General features: G+C 36.2%; 1 protein-coding gene across 1 annotated transcript in view; it reads left to right on the top strand.

The window, feature by feature from the left end:
• Nucleotides 1-20,835, top strand: part of Klhl32 (kelch like family member 32) — a 188,347-nt gene that overhangs the window by 26,874 nt on the left and 140,638 nt on the right. The window contains exon 2 of the mRNA XM_090338397.1: nucleotides 20,477-20,564. Within this exon, the coding sequence (XP_090194523.1) occupies nucleotides 20,542-20,564 (23 nt within the window). The 5' untranslated portion in view covers nucleotides 20,477-20,541. The remainder of the gene's footprint in view (nucleotides 1-20,476; nucleotides 20,565-20,835) is intronic.

Below are 20,835 nucleotides of genomic sequence, written 5' to 3'. Positions count from 1 at the left end.
CTTCAATCCATTTGGAACTGATTCTGGTGCAGGGTTTTCCAACTTCAGTATTCTACAGGTGCTTAACCAATTCTGCCAGCACCATTAGTTGAAGAAGCTGTGACAAACTTTCTTAACTCTGACTTTGTAATAATCTATAGCATCTTGACATTTGCATCATTACTATTTTAGATTAACTTCATTTCTTCAGATACTTCCCTAGCTACCATTCAAGTTAAATGCCCCTTTAACTGATCACTGTATACTCTATAAGAATTGAGACATGGTCTCTTATGTTTCAAACTTTGTGTTCTAGATGGTGGGGCACCGAATGGGAGTTCATGGATATTTTATATTTATTTACTTTGAGATTTTAGTAGAACAAATTAATCAAACAAAGGGTTTCATTGTGGCATGTACATGTAAGTATATAATGTGTTTTGAATATGTTTGAATGAATAAAAATTTCTAAAATCCTCCTGTCATTTACTTTATTTCAGCTCCAGCTCTGTTTCTTTGATTTATCAGTTTTCTTTATTTGCCATTCTGTGAGATCCTTCATATCTGCCCATCCTGTTATTATTTATTCAGAATCTCTGGTTCCATTTCTCTTGTTTCCATTACCATTTTATAATCTACCAGCTGAGTTAGTATTCGGTAGTTTCATTTTTATTTTTTTACTTATGCATATTTTCTACTTGGTTGAATCATAGCAAGGTTGTACAAATTATTAATGACACCTCTGATTTAATTTCATAAGTTACTATCTTAAAAGTTCTCTAGTGAGACTCATGATTTTATCTTGTTTATAAATATGCATAATGTAACTGGTGTGTTGTGAGTCACAGTGCATAGTTTTCCCATCTATCTTTCCCTCTAAATTAGAATGTTTCTAAAGATATTTGATAGAGAATGATACCAAAGGGACTTGGAAGTACTGAGGGAAAGAGACAATGTACAATTGCTTTACTACTGAACTTTCGAATTAAATATACAATGTAGTGAATTTAAAATTTTTTGCTCAAATCAATGGTTTGTGTTCCCCTTGCTAATAGTGAAATTATAACGTTAGCATTTCAAGTGCTCATTATGTTTCCAAAATATATAATCTTACTCTTCAATTATTCTATGCAAAGCAGGACAATGTAATGTTTTCTTAAAACTGAGGCTTTCAGCTACAGAGTTATTGGCAAAAATAGCTTTTGGGTTTTGTGTGTGTGTGTGTGTGTGTGTGTGTGTGTGTGTGTGTGTGTGTGTGTGTGTGTGTCAGTCCCGGGCTTGAGCTCAGGGCCTGAGCACTGTCCTTGGACTTTCTCAAGGCTAGAGCTCTACCACTTGAATCTCAGCAACATTTCCGGTTTTTTTTCTATGTATGTGGTAGCGAAGAATCGAACCCAGGTCTTCATGCATGCTAGGCAAGCACTCTACCCCTAGGACAAACTCCCAGCCCATAGTTTTTTTTTTTGTTTTTGGTTTAGTTTTTTTTGGTACTGATACCGAGGCTTGAACTGAGACCCTGGGTTGTATTGTCCTTTTTGTTTAAGGCTGGTACTTTACTACTTGAACCACACATCCTCTTCTGGCCTTTTGTAATCAATCGGAGAGAAAGAGTTTCACTGATTTTCCTGTCCAGGCTGTCCTTGAACCATGATCCTCAGATCTTAGCCTCCTGAGTAGGTAGGATCATACCCAACCTCCCAGGGTCTATTTTTATTCTATTTTGTTTTTATTTTTGTTGTCGTTAGTTTTTTTTTTGTTTTTTAGAAGTTGAAGTTTATTCCAGAAGAGGAAAAATAAAACAAAGTCTCACCTTTCTATATATAGTCCAGGGCAGTTTTTCTAGGGGGCCCTGCTTCTCATTATTTTTCTTTTCTGATCCCAGCTTCTGTCAAGACTCCTAGTGACCTAATGCAGCCACTGGAGGAAGAGGATCCTCTAAATACTACACCAAGACCTAGGCTTTCTATCATGTTTTCAAAGTAACATTGATTTAAAATTTAAACTGAATTATTGTTTATATCAAGATCTTGAATTTGTCAGGATTGCATGCAGAGTCTATAAAAGATTTAGAACACATTTTCACAGGGAGAGGGATATTTGGGGAAGCTGTTTGAGCCTTCTGCATTTGCTATTGAGCATTACATGTGCAAATAAGAACAACTTATGAAGAGTCCATGCATTGGATAGACTCCTAGGACCTAGGTTCATTCTAGAACAGCCTGCAGCTGAGTGGTCTCTGCCCCCGTTATTCATGGTTAACCTAATTCTGTCTTTTCTTCTACCTGACATCAATTCATTAAAAAGAAAATTATACTATAAATGATAGCTTTGATAAGTTGTCATGTTAATTAAAAAAGCAGACCTTTTGTTTTTCAGTTGTTTTCATGTCATTCCTTGACCTGTATTCCTAGCATATGGCAAGTGCTATTTAAACGTTGAACGAGTATGTGAGCAGTGAATGAGTGACTAGCTAGTATGTACTTACTTACAGTAAATTCTTGCTATTCAGCCAAACCAGATCTGCTTTCATGTAAAACCAAATATTTTATCTGGGAGAATTAGTGTGTTTATCATATGAAGGCTGAATTAATATAGCTAATGGAATAGATGGTTGTTAACTCTCTGTACTATAGTAACATCTCTAAGAGGGAAAGTCAGGGGAAAGAAGAGAAAGTCTTTCATTTGGACTTAGATCAAGGTTGGCAAGCTTTGATAATAAAGAACCAAACTGTAAATATCTTAAGCTGGAAGGGCCAGATGGGCTATGTGCCTGCACCAGTTTTGTAATAGTGTGAGAACAGCTATAGCCAATAACCTAAACGATGAAGTGTAACAAACCTATTTACTGAAACATCCCTTGGGTAGATGTGGCATCTGCCTTCTGTCAACCTAGATTAAGAATTGAACTCTAAAGCTTAGACCTCTTTTCTTTCAGTGGGTTCAGATAAATGATATGAGAGAAGGGAAGATTTCATGGTTACATTTCTGTACATGATTATTACGCTTTATTCCAATCAGCCACCACTTTACTGTTTGCAGATTTAAATGTCCCAGGTAAAGTACAGTGTTGATGACCTGAAGATGTTTGGATGGATTTCTTCCTTTCACAGGGTAAATGGGAATGAAAACCATCACATTTGTCATCCAAACAGAAAATGGGGGTAAGCTGGGTGGCCTTTGTGTTTGCCTTGTGCCTTCCTAGACCCAGGAACATCTGTCTAGCAGGAGATACAGCCCAGGCCAGTCCAAAAGCACCAGCCAAAAAGAGAAAATGATAAGCTCCGGAAGGCGACTGATAAAGGCTGAAGATAAAGCACAGAGCATTTTACATATGACTCTCACTTTACTTAGAATGCTACAACAGAAGCCATTCTCATCCTATCTTTGACTACGCAGATGACAGCAGAGCATTGCAATGTGCATTTTATAGGCATTTGAGAAAATCTGTTTTTGATGCCATTAAGAGTTTTGTGACAAAGCTTTCTTAGTATGAATCAGTACTGGGCTTTCTACCTTATAACAGTTCTGAGGTTTTATTTTGTTTGTTTTTTAAGTTTTTGCTTTTGTTTTGTTTTTGGTAAATCACTGTGACCTACTATAACCACAAAAAGGTGAGATCTCTAACGTTTAGAATTATATTTAAAGCTTTAGATAAATAATAGGAAAATATACAGAGGAAGACTGAGAACACACTTTGTTTGAGGATAGGGAAGATGTCAGCAGCCTGAGGAGACTCTGCACATTGTTAATAATGTGGAATGAGCTTTGGCTGTGTCATTATCTAGAAATTTAGTACTGCAAGGGAACAGTAGCCAGAAGAAAGTTTGTGACTACTGTGCCAAGTCATGAAGGATAGGTGATTTTTTTTTCATTTAAAATAACTTTACTTTTTGTGCAAGGCCTGAAGTTCAAGACTGTAAATTATCCTTGTGTTGACAGATCGCTCGTTCTGTTTGTGTATCACATTCACACAAACCAATCAAACATGGCATAGATAACAAGATGCACTTGTCAAAGAATTGAATTTCAAGGATGATATTTACGAGAGAGGATTTTGTTTTCATTTGTACACAATTTTTTCCATAATTTTTATTGTAATTAATAGGGTTACATTATATTCACCAGATAGAAGGTGAATTATTTCACAAACATTGATACCCTTTCTCATGTCTTGGTCCCCATTTCCCTCCCCTCCACCTCTGCCCCTCATCTTGTTTTCCCCCCTTCCCTATCCAATTTCAAATAACCAAATAAGAATATATACAATATATCAGATAATAAGGTGAAATACTGTAACAATATGAGATAACCAAGGGACAGCAAAAGAGATGAGAGATAACATAGTACATTAAGGACAACAATCACTCATTACATGGCTTTTGTTTCTATATCCTGGAGGTCCTTTCATTTAGCATCATACTATATGGCCTTATGTATCTAGGTTTTATTCTATTGTAAATCTCTGCTAGGAGAGCCCAGGGTTTCTACTGATTATGACAAATGAGGGAAACCATTTAGCCTATGTTCCTTTGAGTCTGGCTTACTTCACTTAATATGATCTTTTCTACGTCTTTCCATTTTCTTACAAATGGGGCAATGTCCTTCTTTCTGACAGCAGCATAGAATTCCACTGTGTGCAAATACCACATCTTCTTGTTGATCCATTTATCAACTGAAGGCCATCTGGGTTGGTTCCATATGTTTGCTATGGTAAATAGTGCTGCAATGAACATCATTGTGCTAGTGGATTTAGTATGTCCTTGTTTCTGGACAATTGGGTAAATGCCAAGGAGTGGAATTGCTGGGTCATAGGGGAGTTCTATGTTTAGTCCTTTGAGGAACTGCCATACTGCTTTCCATAGTGGTTGAACAAGTTTGCACTCCCACCTACAGTGTAGTAGTGATCCCTCCTGGCCACATCCCCTCCAGCATCTGTTGTTATTAGTTTTCTTGATCCTGGCCATTCTAACTGGAGTAAAGTGGAATCTCAGAGTTGTTTTGATTTGCATTTCTTTTATGGCCAGAGATGTGGAGCATTTCTCTTTTTTTGTTTTTTGTTTTGTTTTAAAAGATGGGAATTTAGTTTATATTTATTTTATATTAAGTTAATGAATAGGAAATTTCACCAAATTTTACTGCCCAGTGCATTTTTGCATATAAGTCACTGAGAGTACTAACATTCACATATGTAATTAGAGAGTTTACAAGTGTACAAAACTCTGGGTAACAAATATCTTAAACTTATGGTTTTCAAACATTCAGTTAGCCCATTCTGTTAAAATGGTTTGGTTACAAGGAAGCACAATGGACTATTAACTGTAGTAAACATAGCAACAAAGCAGGGACTTGAGGATATAAGAATTGTATCAAAAGGCAAAATCAAATCATGTTATAATCCATATAATTAAATACTAGTTAGGTGAAATAACATTACAAGTTATATAATATTTTTCTCTCTACATTAATTTGCATATCTTACATTTAATGTATAAAATTTTATTTTACTTTCAATTGAAGACTATCATACATGTAGTTCTTGGGAATCGATGTAATGGAATGAATATTTAAGAACCATGCAGATGTCGAGCATTTCTTAATGTGCCTATAGGCCATTCTTATTTCTTCTTCAGACTCTCTTTACGTCTTTGGCCCATCTTTTAATGGGATGGTTGTTTCTTTGGAGATTAGTTTTGGAGTGATTCAATTTGTTGAGCTGTTAATATATTTTAGATATGAGGCCTTTGTCCATTGTATGGTTAGTGAAGATCTTTTCCCACTCTGTAGTCTTTCTAGTTAATTCATGTGCACACAATTTTATAAGAAGTGAAGAGACTGAAATCATTTAGCTATATTTTAAGAAATCCCACTTTGCCATTACCCATTTTATCTCAAAATAATATCAAATATATGATAATTCTGTTGGTAGCTAATATTAAATTTTATACAATAGTAATTTGCAAACAGACTTTACATTTTATAAAGGATAGATGATTTTGTTGGTTCTTTTTAGAGCAGATTCCAAGAAGAGATGGGGCTGTTGGGGCTAGATTCTGTATCATTATTCTACCTAAAACATTGCTGGTAAGGTAGTTGCAGTCTATGACCCACCTTTACTAACACTAATTTAGAAACAAGGCAAAGATTGAAGAGAAAAGATAGGGCTGTTTATAACGAAAGACTTGCCCTTTATTATAGTTCATTCTCATTACCATTGTGTTCCCATCATGATAAGTATATTATTATTGTGTATACTCCAAAAGGTAACGTGTCCTTTTGATTGTCTCACCTAATTGCATTTCTCATCAACTCCATTCATTATAACTCCACTAATTCAATTATGAACCTGATGAGAGGTAAGTTATGCATCATTTCACTTAGTTTTTATTTTGTGAGAATTGTTTTTTATCAGAATTAATGCATTCACACGTTACAAAGCATCAAGGAATACACACAGCTTGAGGTGAAGAAGTATAAAAGAGCAACTGCTTTCATTTTGTTTTGTTATTTCTGTAGATTTGTTCTTTCTTATTTCTTAGTGATTTGTTTCTTTTCTCAGGTCTTAATTTGTTTTTCAATTGGAGTTTACTGATGCCCACCAAATGAGGCATCGGGGATTTGACTTAGAGATTTTTAAGGACTCAAATATTTCAGTCTGTAGCATCATCTTCATGCAGGTATGATCAGTTTCTGAGTGTTCAGGATATATATGTGTTCTTTTTTGTAATTTTTCCAGCACACTGGAACTCAGTTATTTTGTACCCATCTGTACTTCAGCTTAAATAAGTTTTGTGGATTTTATTTCTTATTACCTTTGATGATTATTGCTCTTTTCAAATGTCCTTACAATGATATCTGTGGGTCAATTGAAATTAGATACACATATATTATATGCCTGCTTATATACAATAATTACAATATAATACATATACATGCAAAACATATATAATAATAATATGGTACAATACATATATACATAAAAATACAATACATATATATATAGTAATCAGTAGAAACATTGGAATGGATATTGGTTCAGTATGCCTTCTGTTACTGTAAGAGTTTTATTAAGATCTATTATGTGCCCCTCTTGCTAGTTAGAAAAGGGGAGCTAACCACAAAGATCACACAAGTAGCACTAGAGCCCAAATATATCCCTGGAACTCTTACCTCCAAAGACCACACTTTTACCCGGATGCTATACGGTATGTATCACTAGTGTGAGTTTCTCATTTAAAAAAGTCTTCCCTCAAAGGAATATAGGCTCAATGGTTTCCCTCATTTGTCATATCAGTAGAAACCTTGGGCTCTCCTAGCAGAGATTTACAATAGAATAAAAACTAGATACATAAGGCTATATAGTATAATGCTCCAGGAGATAGAAACAAAAGCCATGTAATGAGTGATTGTTGTCCTTAATGTACTATGTTATTTCATGTCTCTTTTGCTGTCCTTTGGTTATCTCATGTTACAGCATTTCACCTTATTATCTGATATATTGTATATATGCTTATTTGGGGGAAGGGAAATAGACATGAGAAAGGGTATCAATGTCTGTGAAGTAATGCACCTTCTATTAGGTGAATATAATGTGACCCTTCTATTAATTACAATAAAAAATATATGAAAAAAATGTCTTCCACTCCGTATAGCAAAAGCAATTCTTAGCAGAAAGAACAGCGCAGGAGGAATTTCAATACCAAAGTTTAGACTCTATTACAGAGCTATAGTGACCAAAACAGCTTGGTACTGGCACAAGAACAGGCCTGAAGAACAATGGAATAGAACTGAGGACCCAGATATTAAACCACAGACCTATGGCCACCTAATCTTTGACAAAGGAGACAAAAAAATAGAATGGAAGAAAGCCTCTTCAACAAGTGGTGCTGGCAGAACCGGTTAAGCACCTGCAGAAAACTAAAGTTGGATCCTTCTTTGTCACCCTGCACCAGGATTAACTCCAAATGAATCAAAGACCTAGAGGTAAAAGCTGACACACTGAAAACATTACAAGAAGGAATAGGAGATACACTAGGCCTCCTTGGCACAGGTCAAAACTTTCTTAGTAAGGACCAAGAAACACAACAAATCAGAGAAAGGCTGGATAAGTGGGACTGGATTAAACTGCAGAGCTTTTGTATGGCAAAGGACATAGCTAGTAAATTACTAGAAAGCCTACAGAGTGGGAGAAGATCTTCACCAACCATACAGCGGACAAAGGCCTCATATCTAAAATATATCAACAGCTCAAAAAAGTGAATCACTCAAAAACTAATCTCCAAAGAACAACCATCCCATTAAAAGATGGGCCAAAGACTTAAAGAGAGTCTTCTCTGAAAAAGAAACAAAAATGGCCTATAGACACATGAAGAAATGCTCAACATCTCTGGCCATAAAAGAAATGTAAATCAAAATAACTCTGAGATTCCACTCACTCCAGTTAGAATGGGCATTATCACGAAATCTAATAACAACAGATGCTGGAGGGGATGTGGCCAGGAGGGATCACTACTACACTGTTGGTGGGAGTGCAAACTTGTTCAACCACTGTGGAAAGCAGTATGGAAAAAATGTCTTCCAGCTGAAGACAGTAAGAGGTAATCAGAGAAGAATGTCACATATTATCTAAGAAATTTTTGTCTAGGTTTTTCTAATGAAATAAAATAATTACATATGTGTAGCATTTTCATGACTGCTCTATTACAGGGTAGTGAATTATTAGTCATACAACTAAATTAGATATCTACTAGTAAAATACTCAAACTCCCCATTCTCCTATCTGTAATTTAATTTAGTTTAAGTGGTATTAGAGCTGTACGAAATTCTTCAATAAAAAGTTTTCATGGCAACATTTTTTTGAAGCACCTCAGAATGTTATAATTGCAGGCTAGGTTATTTTGACAGGTCTGTGTAACTGATCTAAGCATTTTATGTTTCTATTCATAGAACAGTGATAGAGCTAAAAATTTTAAGAGTGAGAAGAGAAAAGAGGTGTGCTAACATGACTAGAAGAACTGATGGAACCTTTCTGTTGTAGACTGATTCTCGAGGTCTCTAGTCAAATTCTTTAGGTTGATAGGATACTTCTTTGTTCTAATATAAAGAAATTTTTGCAAGAAAGTAGTGCAGCATTGTATTGCTTTGGGCAATGCATATTATAACATAAGCAGAGACATTATGGTTTTAAATATCCAAATAATCTGACTTTAATATCCCATGCTACTCATTCTAAAATGGAAATGGTACTTGTATTCATTCTGCTTTTGAGGATTTTGTGATAATTATGGTAGACAGTCCTTGAAAATTCAAAATAATGAGCACGATCAGTGTAGATTCTGACCATACAGGCAAGATCACTGCGAAATTCATTCTGTCTGGGAAACAAAAGAGAATAAATAGTTTATGATTCACGGTGACACAAGAACAGTAATTGTGACAATCTCAGAATTAGAGGTCACTCTCCTTATGGATTTACTGTCTGAGGGAGGGATCATGACTAGAAATGAAGCTGAGACACTAGTTCCTGCCTCTAATTAGTCATTATGTAGGCAATTATGTTGTTCTGTGTCGAGATATAACTGCTATTGGACACGTAGGAGACTTGTGAGATGAATATCGGCAAACTAGGCACAAAGCGCCTGGAAGGTTCTAAGCAGTAAGAAAGCATTTACCGGTGCCTGAAAGGATAGAATTGCTCAACACAAAAGAGAAGTCTGCCAAACTGTGAACAGGACAAGGATTTGAGTGACAAAAGAGGCTGTCAGTCTTATGGGTATCGCTTTAAGGAACATGATTCTTTTGCAACAGTTTATAAAGGGACAATGAGATAAAGAGACAGACTAAGGGCCTTCCATCTAGTGGGTTTGATTGCCAAATTCTTGGAACCGGGTCTTCCTGTCCTCCAAAACATAAGCCTGACTTGTCTTTCTTTCTTTTTCTTTCTTTCTTTCTTTCTTTCTTTCTTTCTTTCTTTCTTTCTTTCTTTCTTTCTTTCTTTTCTTCGTTCCTTCCTTCCTTTCTCCTCTTCCTCCTCCTCCAATTTCTTCTTTTTCTTCTTCCTCTTCTTCTTCTTCTTCCTCTTCTTCTTCTTCCTCTTCCTCTTCCTCTTCCTCTTCCTCTTCTTCTTCTTCTTCTTCTTCTTCTTCCTCTTCCTCTTCCTCTTCCTCTTCTGTAAGCAGATTCAATTGCACCACACATGAGATATCTGTAGTCATATGGGACAACAGACGGTAGAGTTGCTTATGAAAGGTAGCATAGTAGAAAACCTGCTGAGGGAAAGTAAATTACCCTGTTTTTCAAGAGCTAAGCAGGTACACAGCTCAGTAGAAGGGCTGGAATAGAAGGAGGTGACCAGACACTTGGTACTCCAGAAACTCAACCCTCTCTGCTTGGATATCCACTGCCCTTAAGCACCTGTGGAGGAACGGACACCAGCAATAAACACAATCTGCTGGAAGGACTATCCAGCATCTAAAGATAGATGGACACAGAAGAGGATAGAAAGTGAGACCATATGCTCTAAAGGTTTGAAGCATGAAGACACAGCTGTTTCAGGGCATGTGTGGGCCAAAGGTCTCTTAGAACCATGTATGATAGAACGTAGGGCAGACCATAGTTTGTTACAGACCAGTCAACCAGGTGATCAATAGGCCTGATGTGGCCTCTAAGCCACAGTAACCTGGAAAAAACTTGAGCAGATGTCACCTGTGGCAGTGGCTACAGAAATCTAGGTAGATTTAGCTACGGAATTTAGCAATGGCAGGAGGTCATCTGGAATATAGATTTCATCTTTAATAGGGACCACATGAGTTAATGAGGGTTGCCACTACAGCTGATCTTCCATATCCACAGATTCAATAACCACTCCCAGACATACATAGATGTGAATGTATGCATATATACACATATTTATGGGTGTAGGTATATGTATATATGTGTATGTATGCATATATATATGAACCATACAATGATACCTGTACCAGATATCTACAGACTTTTTTCTTGTCACTACTCTCTAAACCACATAACAGGCATTTACTTCACATTTACATAATGTTAGGTATTATAATAACCTCTCTGTGTCTATGCGGGATATGCAGAGATTGCACTCATGAGCTTGGACAGCCATGGATTTTGTTATATGAACAGGGTCTTCAGGCCAATCCCGATAGATGCCACAGGAATACTGTGCTTGACCTCAATAGAAGGGTCACAGTCTACAAAATAAAGTGTTATGTCTCCTGAGTTAATTAATATACAGAAATGTTTACTCTGGGCCAGACACCTTGTACGTGTCTAAGGAACTTTGTCTTGTCATATTCATCATCGTTCTCATCAGCATCATCACCGAGAAAGCACTGCACTGTCACCTACATAATGACCTGTGCAAATGGAGCACAGGAGTTTTCCCCGTACTTCTACTGCCACCTGCACATCCATGAGATTCCCCTACTAGCTTCTCGACAGGATGGACTTGTACTCGATTTTCTGATAGATAGTAACAACAACCACTGTCCATGACATGTTTTTCACTTTCCAGGTGCTTTTATTTTCTTCTTTTTTTAACCCTCCTATTGACCCTGAGATTGAGCTCGTTATTATATCAGTTTTCTATAGGAAGGAATTGAGTGCTGAAATCTTAGTCGATGGCCTAAGATTTGTGCGGCTGACAAGCACTGGACTTAGATCAAAATGCCCTTTTCATTTTTGTTTTTGATGACATACATACAAAATGCACGTTTATTATAGAAAGATCAGAACGTACATAGAATAAAAATTAGATACTTTCCCAAGATGATATTCATGTATTTTTCTTAAAAGGGGATTTATATAATGTATTATGTTTTATTTTATTATTTGTTTTCCTTGAAATATGGACCTGGGCCTTGAGCTTGGAGCCTGGGTACTGTATTTGAGCTCTCAAGGCTCACACTCTACCACTTAAGCTGTAGCATTACTTCTTTTTTTGTGTATGTGGTACTGAGGAATCAAACCCAGGGCTTCATGCATGCTAAGCAAGTAACCTACCGCTAGATCATACTCCTGGCCCCTGGACATATTTTTCAAGTGTGTAGTACCTCATCATTTTATTGCTTGGTTACTGCTTTTTTTTAATTGAAGGAAATATGTTGTTTAACTCATCCTCTCATGTACATTGATTCTCTCTTCTTGTACAAATACCCCAGTAAAATTCCCATACAAATTCCTATGCCCATTTATCTCATGATTTTGGTAGAGTGGATTTAGATATAGAAGTTCTAGATAAAGATTCTGGTACATATGAACAACTTTCCTCTTGCCAACTTAAAAACATTCCTGTGTTGAGGCTGAGCCACTTTCCTTACTCCTGTTGGACGAAACTGACTGTTGACTTACTATTTTGCAATTATTACTAACTGAATTGACCATTTTTGTATGATGATTGTTCCTTTATATTTCTATTTTGATTGTGTATTTATGTTGTTTATTCATTGCTTTCTGTGGAGTGGTCCATCTTATTGCTTTCTATTTTAAAATTAGAATATTAGTAAATTCTCTTATGCCTTTTTGACAATTATCTGTAATCACACAACTCAAGTGCTTGTTTATGTTATTTCTATTTTTTTTTGTTTTTGGTTTAAAGACAGTGTCTCACTATGTAGCCTAGACTTGTTTGAAGATCTTGATTGTCCTGCCTTAATGTCTTGAATGCTGAAATTGCCGGGTGCATCATCATGTCCAGCAGAGATGTTAGTGTATATGTGTGTTACTAATCTTGTAATGCATGTTACACTACATCCCTTCCACTTTGATTTTTTTCAGTGAAATACAGAAATACTTCTTGAGCCCCTGCTACGCAAATCTCATGTTGTTCTCTCTAGGGCTATGTCATCCAATTTTTTAAATTATGTCTCACAACTTTTAATCTATAATATACTATCAACAGATGTACCTGTGATATTCCATCAAGGTAATGGGAAAAGAGAATACTCATGTTTGTTATGCAACATTGAGTATTAGTTCACGGGTGTAACTTGTGTATTGTTCTAGGTGCTTTCAAACATTACATAAAATGGCATAATAGAAAAGACCTTGACCCAGGGCTTGGTGGGTCAATTGTCTTCCAAAATATTAGACTTTATTCTTACCTATATGTCTGGCATTTGTCTGTTTGTGCTGGGTCAACGTTAACTCATCTATATGTCCTGACAACTTTTAGCAAAGTCCATCCACAAAAAGATACGTATTTGCCTCTTAATGTGTTAAAATATACATGGTTGTGTCTTATAATATTAAGAGCTCACTGACTGTATTTCTCCCATAATTTTATATAATCTACAATTTTTTAGTTGTTTAGCCATATCTTTGGAAATTGTTTTAGAGCAGAATATTTAAGAATGAACATAGTCCTGATTTAATGATGGCTCACATACAATGACCATTTACTTATTCATTTTTGTAGTGCTATGGAATGAACCTAGGGCCTTGCTCATGCTACACAATTACCCTCACACTGGGCTATGTCCTCAACCCTCAGTTCTTTGAAACAAACTCTGGATCCAAATTTAAGATTCTCATGCCTCTGTCTTCCAACTGTTGGGATCACAACTTTTTATTTATATATTTTTCCACTTCACTATGTCATGAAAAAGATAAACATTCAGTAAGGACTATAATTTACCAAGGAAAGTGATTCGTTGTCATATATTCTTTCACTGTACTTAGCAGAGTCAGTAAGTGGCCATTCCCAGTCAGCCACAGGATTATAAGGAGAAGCAATTGTTATTCAAAAGTTATTAAGCTATGCTATTTTGTAGGGTAGATGATTAAACATATCTTTTACCCCTTTTAGTTGGTGGTGGGGCTTGAACTCTGGGCCTGGGCAGTGTCCCTGAGCTCTTTAACTAAAGACTATTGCCCTAACCCTTGAGCCACAGAACCACTTCCAGTTTTCTGGTGGTTAATTGGAGATAACAGTCTCCTGGACATAAGTGCTGGAGCTGGCTTTGAGCTGTGATCCTCAGATCTCAGCCTCCTAAGTTGCTACAGTGACAGGCCCCCAGCTTAAAGTGCACTTTTGATGTATAGTATTTTCATTTACAAGGGTTTTATTGGACTGTAACTCCATGGTAACTGATGAGCATCTATTTAGACTAGAATTTGATCTTTGGCACTGCTAATTCCTGTTTCTTAGATTTGAGGTTTTTTCTATGTATTGTAATTAATAGAAAGGTTACATTATATTCACCAGATAGAAGGTGAATTCCTTCACAAACATTGATACCCTTTCTCATGTCTTGGTCCCTATTTCCTCTCCCTACCCCTTGCCTGTTTGCCCCCTTCCCTATCCTATTTAAAATAACCAAATAAGCATATATACAATATGTCAAATAACAAGGTAAATTGGAGTTGTTTTGTTTTGTTTTGTTTTGGTGCTGGTACTTGAGGTTAGATGCAAGACCTAGCTACTATCCCTTAGCTTTTTTGCTCAAGGTTGACATTTACCATTTGAGCCAAAGCTCTATTTCTACCTTTTGCTCATGAATTTTTCTACTTAGCTGCCTTTGAACTATAAACCTCAGATCTCAGCTTTCTGAGTGCCTACGAGAGAGATATGAGCCACTGGTGTCTGGTTCCAAGTTTGTTGGGTTTTAGGCTTTGTCTATATTTTGTTTTGTTTTACCAACAAAGGGAAAATAATATTATCTCCCACATCAATTTATGAGAATTAAATTAAATCATTTATGCAAAGCATTACTTATAATAAGAGTTGAACAGAGCATTTGGCTCATAATAATAAATGAAATGGTTATTATTGCAAGTGTTTCTGAACTAAAATTTTAAATAACAATTGTTTAATAAAAGAGCTTCATGATTATAATTTCAACAAGTTCTAAATGATTATCCTTTATAGTAAAAAAAATTGTAGTAAGGCACTAATGGCGCATCCTTGTAATCCTAGCTACTCAGGTCACTCAGATATAAAGATTGCTGTTCAAAACGAGCCCAGGGGGAAAAGTCCATGACATTTATCTTCAACCAACCACCAAAAGTCCCGAGTTGTAGCTGTGCTTTGAGTGGTACAGCAATAGCCTTGAGCAAAACAGCTTAGCAACAGTGCCCAGGCCCTGAGTTTAAGCTTCACAACTGCAAAAAAAAAGAAAAGGAAAAAGATGATTGGGACTATTGCACATGTTTCTATTTGATTCGTATTTAGAAGAAACATTTCCTTTCAGAACTAAGAATTAAGAATTTTATTTTGAATTGGGAATAAAAAGCTCTTGAAAATATTGAAGAATTATCTAGTAACTATATAGTAATTATCTAGTGCTGTATACCTAGCTTTTCTTAAATAAGATCTATACCTATTATTTATAATAAGTAGAAAAGTCTCTGGACTTTTTCCTGCTATACTACTTCTCCTATGTCTTAAATGTTTTACTGCTGAAAGTTTAATGTCAGAATAATAATTTTAAAAATTACTATAAATTACTGTTTTCAGGAATAAGTAATATTTAAAAACCCATCAGTACTAGGAGTCTAATACTGAAGTACTATTAAACAAATGTATAAGAATAAACAGATACAGGGATGCGAGTTTGGCCCAGTGGTAGAATGCTTGCCTAGCATGCATGAAGACTCAAGTTTGATTCTTCAGTAACACATACATAGAATAAAAAAGTTGGAAGTAGTGTTGAGGCTCAAGTGGTAGAGCTGTAGCCTTGAGAAAGCCCAAGCACAGAGCTCAGGCCCTGAGTTCAAGTCCCAGGACTGGTGAATAAACAGATGTATACTAATCCTGTACTGAGTCTATATAATCCTAATTAAGATACCATAATTATGTAGATAATATATACCTGCGTAATTATGGTGTCTTAATTTCTATATACTCTGTTGTTCATCTTAACCTACTTTGTCTTTCTAGTCTTTCTGCTTGATGACATGAGGATCTCTAGAACACTGCTTCTTTTCCCCTCCTTTCACACTTTTACTGTTTAATAAGAAATCTAAAATGTTAGTGCCAGGTGCTGATGGTTCACACTTGTAATCTTAGCTACTCAAATGTCCAAACTTTAGGGATCTCTGTTCAAAGCCATTGTAGGCAGGAAAGACATGAGATGCTTATCTCCAACTAACCACATCACAAAAAGCCACAAATGAAGCTGTAGCTCAAGTGGTAGAGCACCAGCCTTCCTTGAGCACAGCTAGCAGAGGGACAGCACCCAGGCACCGAATTCAAGCTCTAGGATTGGCACATACAATAATAATAATATAAAATATTAGTATTTGTCCTGTTAACTACACAAGGCAAAAATCCATCTATATAACTGGCACAGAAGAAAATCACTATGGAATTCCTATTTCCACGTATAAAAATCAAGGAAACCCCCATAGGTGGGACTCAATGACTTCCCAATCCTTTGTAAATGGAAATTTACAAAGAAAACTTATGCCCTGCTTTTTGGAGCTTTTCCTGCATCTGCTGGTTCTCGGTGGCCTTAAACTCAAAATAATCCCTTATACTAAAGAGGTATATTTTGAGACGGAACATTTTGGTACCTTTCCTGCCTCACTCATTTTTAGCAGTTATGCTTTAGAGGAAAATCTCTTCCTTCCCAGATTCATTAACCTGAGCTGCGAAATTAATCCAATGATATTGAAAATTTTAACATATAAGCTTTCTCCACTATTTCTTAACATCCTTTTTACTTTAAAGGACATTTAGTGATATTCATAAACTCTCTGGACAGCAAAATAATATTTTTACTTATTCATTAGTTAGCCACAAATCTGTTTTTTTGCCATCCCTGGGACTTGAACTCAGGGCCTGAGCACTGACTTTGGGCTTGCTCAAGGATAGAGCTCTACCACTTGAGCAACAGCACCACTTCCAGTTTTTTCTATGTATGTGGGTGGTACTGAGGAATCAAACCCCGGTCTATGTGCATGCTAGACAAGCCCTCTGCCACTAGGCCAAACTCCCAGCCTGGCCACAAACCTCTTGAAGACAGGCTCAAGACAGGACCTATTTGAAAAAAAAAGAGATGGATCAAGGATAGAAACTTTGTCCTGTGAGTGGGCTCAAATGAAAGCGATTGCTGTGATCACTCTCAATTCCTAGAAAAAAGAGCCATCCTTATGCCCCTAATTCCACAGATAAATTCCCATAGAATTTGTGCTAAATATGATTTCTCTGATGTGGGTGACTTACCCCACAAGCTCTCTGCCCCTCTACCCTTTCTTCATCTCGTTGTGCATCCAAAGATTCCACCAAGCCAGTCCTTAATCAGTAGGTGGATTCTGAGGAAGATGAAGACAAAGACAAACATAGGGGCCTGCCTGATCCTCCACAGTTCACAGAAGAATCAATAGTCTTGTACCCGAATTCCTAGAACCCCGAAAAAACCACCAGAGGCCACAGTCAAAGCTAAAAAGCAAGGGTCGTTTATTACGAGTCTAGACTCAGACCTCCGCGTTCCCATAGCCGGCAATGCTAAGAGGTCCTCAACAAGGATTTTACACAGATTTTATAGGGGAATTCCATAGTTAAAATCACCTGATTGGCTGTTTGGTAACTCAAACCACTGGTCGCTTTAAGATTAATCAGAGCTTAGGTGTCTAACCACTGAGCATCAAGCTGTTGGCACCTGGGGTTCAAGTACATGGGCCCTGAGCAAAGGGGGAGGAGGTCATTCCCAGAACATGGGACAATCTTGGCACAACAGTCTGGATTTGGGAAGGAATCTATGTTCCAGGCCAAGGGGCGGAAAATGCAAGGAGGCTGGTGGCAGAGGAGGAGGGCTGGGTCTTGATGGAGCATACATGCAGCCATGCTGTACACTGTACACTGTCAGGAAACTATGAACAAAAACAAATGTGGTTATCTATACATCTTAATCCAATATGATGCATATTGGTATGTGTGATATTCATTTGATACATATGATATATGTGTGTGTATATGTATATATATATATATATAGTTTTTTTCAGTGTGATTTACCATTTTGTCTTTTTTTGTGTGTGCTAGTCCTGAGGATTAAACTCAGAGCCTAGGTGTTGTCTCTGAGATTTTTGTGCTCAAGGCTAACACTCAACCCTTGAGTCATAGCTCCACTTCTCATAATTTATCTTGTTCTATGTATAGGGGGAAATCACAGTTACATTTTCAGACAGAGGGTACATCACTTCTCACACGTTAACAGCCCTCTCATTTTGTCCCCATTACCCTTCCCTACCCCCTCCCAATCATCTTGTTTTCCCCCATTCCTTTTCCTATTTCAAATGAACAAATAAATGTATATACCTATACCAGATAACAAAGTCAGATACTATAACAATATGAGAGTAACCAAAGGGCAACAAAAGAGATGAGAAGTAACATATTACATTAAGAACAGCAATCACATAATACAAAGCTCTTGTTTCCACATCCTGAAGATCCTTTCACTTATCCTCATCCTATATGGCTTTATGTATCTAGGTTTTGAGCTATTGTAGTCCTCTGCTAGGAGAGTCCTATGTTTATACTAATTATTACAAATGAGCGAAACCATTGCTAATGATTTATCTTTAAGTCATTTTTAACTGTCCTTTAAAATAGTATACTTGTGGATATTTTTCAAAAATAATGAATTCTGTGTTATATAGGAGTTATAATTATGTAATTTGGGGATGAAAAGGCAAATTAGGTCTCAAAATAATGAATGTCTGTACAAGGAAATCCATTTTATGCCCCCCATTTTATAATTGTAATGATTGTTTAACATAGCTAAAAAAATCAAATTAGATGTGCTCTTTAATTTTTGTTTTGCTTTATGTTCCTTAATTGTGAATCTAGTACAATTTTAATTTGCCTGGCTTAGAGGGCATTTTTTTAATGAAACCTTCAAAAGAACAACAGTTTCCCTTCCCTGTAATGAAAGATGGTCCTTAAACTTTAAACTTAAACTGTTCATATCAGTTAATGCTTGTTTAATGCTATCACAGCCTGGAGTTTATAACCCAGATTCTGAAAGGAAACTGTAGCAACAGGCTGCTAAGCAAGTCTCTCAGCTAATTACACAGCATGCCAAATATTATTCTGGCTGTTCCATCATGCTGGATCATTGTGCAGTCATGATGCTCACTTCTTGGTTTATGTTAGAAATAAATAAATATATATTCTGTTTTAATACTTAAAAAAGCAAGAGAAAAACTAAAAGATACAATCTAGGAAAGGTGTTTGAAATAACATAATAATCAATAATAATAATGTACTAGGTTATTATATATTACATGGCATATAATTCAACCATACCAATTGAAGGTTTGTATACAAAATTTAAATACTATATTTTAGTCAGATTGAAAATCATAGCTCTCTTTGTTATTCAAATGAGCAGAAATAGGCACAGTTTCACATACTCCTTTCATAAGTAGTTTTACCCTATTATTACCTTTCAAAATAAAATTGAGACAGAAGGAAATCTGTTCGGTTTCTCGAGATTATAATTAATTTAGTCAGTTTGCATGCATTAGAAAATGGAAGCATGCATTGGAAAATGGAAGCTAGACCCCCTAATAAGAATTTTAAGTACAGCAATGGACCAGATCCCAGACTATTTAAATAATTTATTTTTCCACTTAATGTTAAACCAAATTAAAAACAAAGGCAAGGGTGGAGAATAAGGACTGAATGAGTGAGACTATGTAGCCAACTAACAATTTCAAGCCTGATAACTACATCCTGTTCTATATTTCAATTATGCTAATCCTGAATCTCCTGTAGCAATCCATTTTCATTTCCTACCAATTTTCATCCTCTCTGTATGCTGTTTTTATTTTCATCTCGCTTTCAGAAGCTTCCTACTTGAATAGAAAATTATCTTCCTATATGCATTCAACCAAGAAATACTTGATCTTAACTCGATTTCATGGACATGTTTGGAAGGAAAGTAAAATCTCTATGAAAGACAAACCAACCAGTATTTATGATTCATTATAGCTATATCTTAGCAAATTTTAATTTTCCTTTTAAGATATTTTTGTTGTTGTTGTTGTTGTTCTTAGTCATGGGACTTGAACTCAGGGCTTGGGCACTGTCCCTGAGCTTTTGTACTCACGTCTAGCACTCTACCACTGGAGGCACAGCTCTACTTCCTGTTATCTGGTGGTTATCTAGAGACAACTGTGTCATAGACTTTCCTTCCTAGGCCAGCTTCAAGCCATGGTCCTCAGATCTCATCTGCCTGCATAGCTTCTTAGGCTAATATATATATATATATATATATATAATGTATATATTTACTCCAATCTTTAGCTAACTATCATTGATTCTCAAATATTTTGATTCTCCGTCCTTAATGTGAAGAACCTAAAACTTTAAGAACATAAAAAAATCATTGTATGTAAAGAGAATGTAGTATCAAGATGTCATATGTCCACAGTAAAACTTTTCCCTTGGGATTCTAAAGACTTACTATGCTGGGATTCTTTGCATTTAACTCAATATGCTCTCCATTCTTGTCTTTCCGTCTAGCTGGAATGATTTCTGATTCCTCTGAAAACTTCTGAGACTGAGACTCTGAGGAACACAGCTGGAGAATGCCATCTGAACACTGCCTCAGGTAGGTCTTGTAAGACAGCATCCTTGCTCAATGTAGCAAACCCTAAAGAATCAAACAACACATCCTAGTACCAAGCCCACACCTAGTATAATTGAATAGTATAATTTTTATCTATCTAGGATGTTAATCTCTTTGAGCAAAAATAATATACTAATATGAAGATATTTGTCTGAAGTAAATGAATCAGATCCAGACATTAGTACTCTGATCTTGAATCCTAGCTACTTGGAAAGCTGAGATTGGGGCCATCCAAGTTCAAAGCCATCCTGGC

The sequence above is a fragment of the Megascapheus bottae genome, chromosome 8 (genome assembly GCF_031878675.1).
Source record: "Megascapheus bottae isolate mThoBot1 chromosome 8, mThoBot2.hap1, whole genome shotgun sequence".
NCBI classification, from domain to species: domain Eukaryota; kingdom Metazoa; phylum Chordata; class Mammalia; order Rodentia; family Geomyidae; genus Megascapheus; species Megascapheus bottae.
This window is presented reverse-complemented; position numbering and strand designations above follow the sequence as displayed.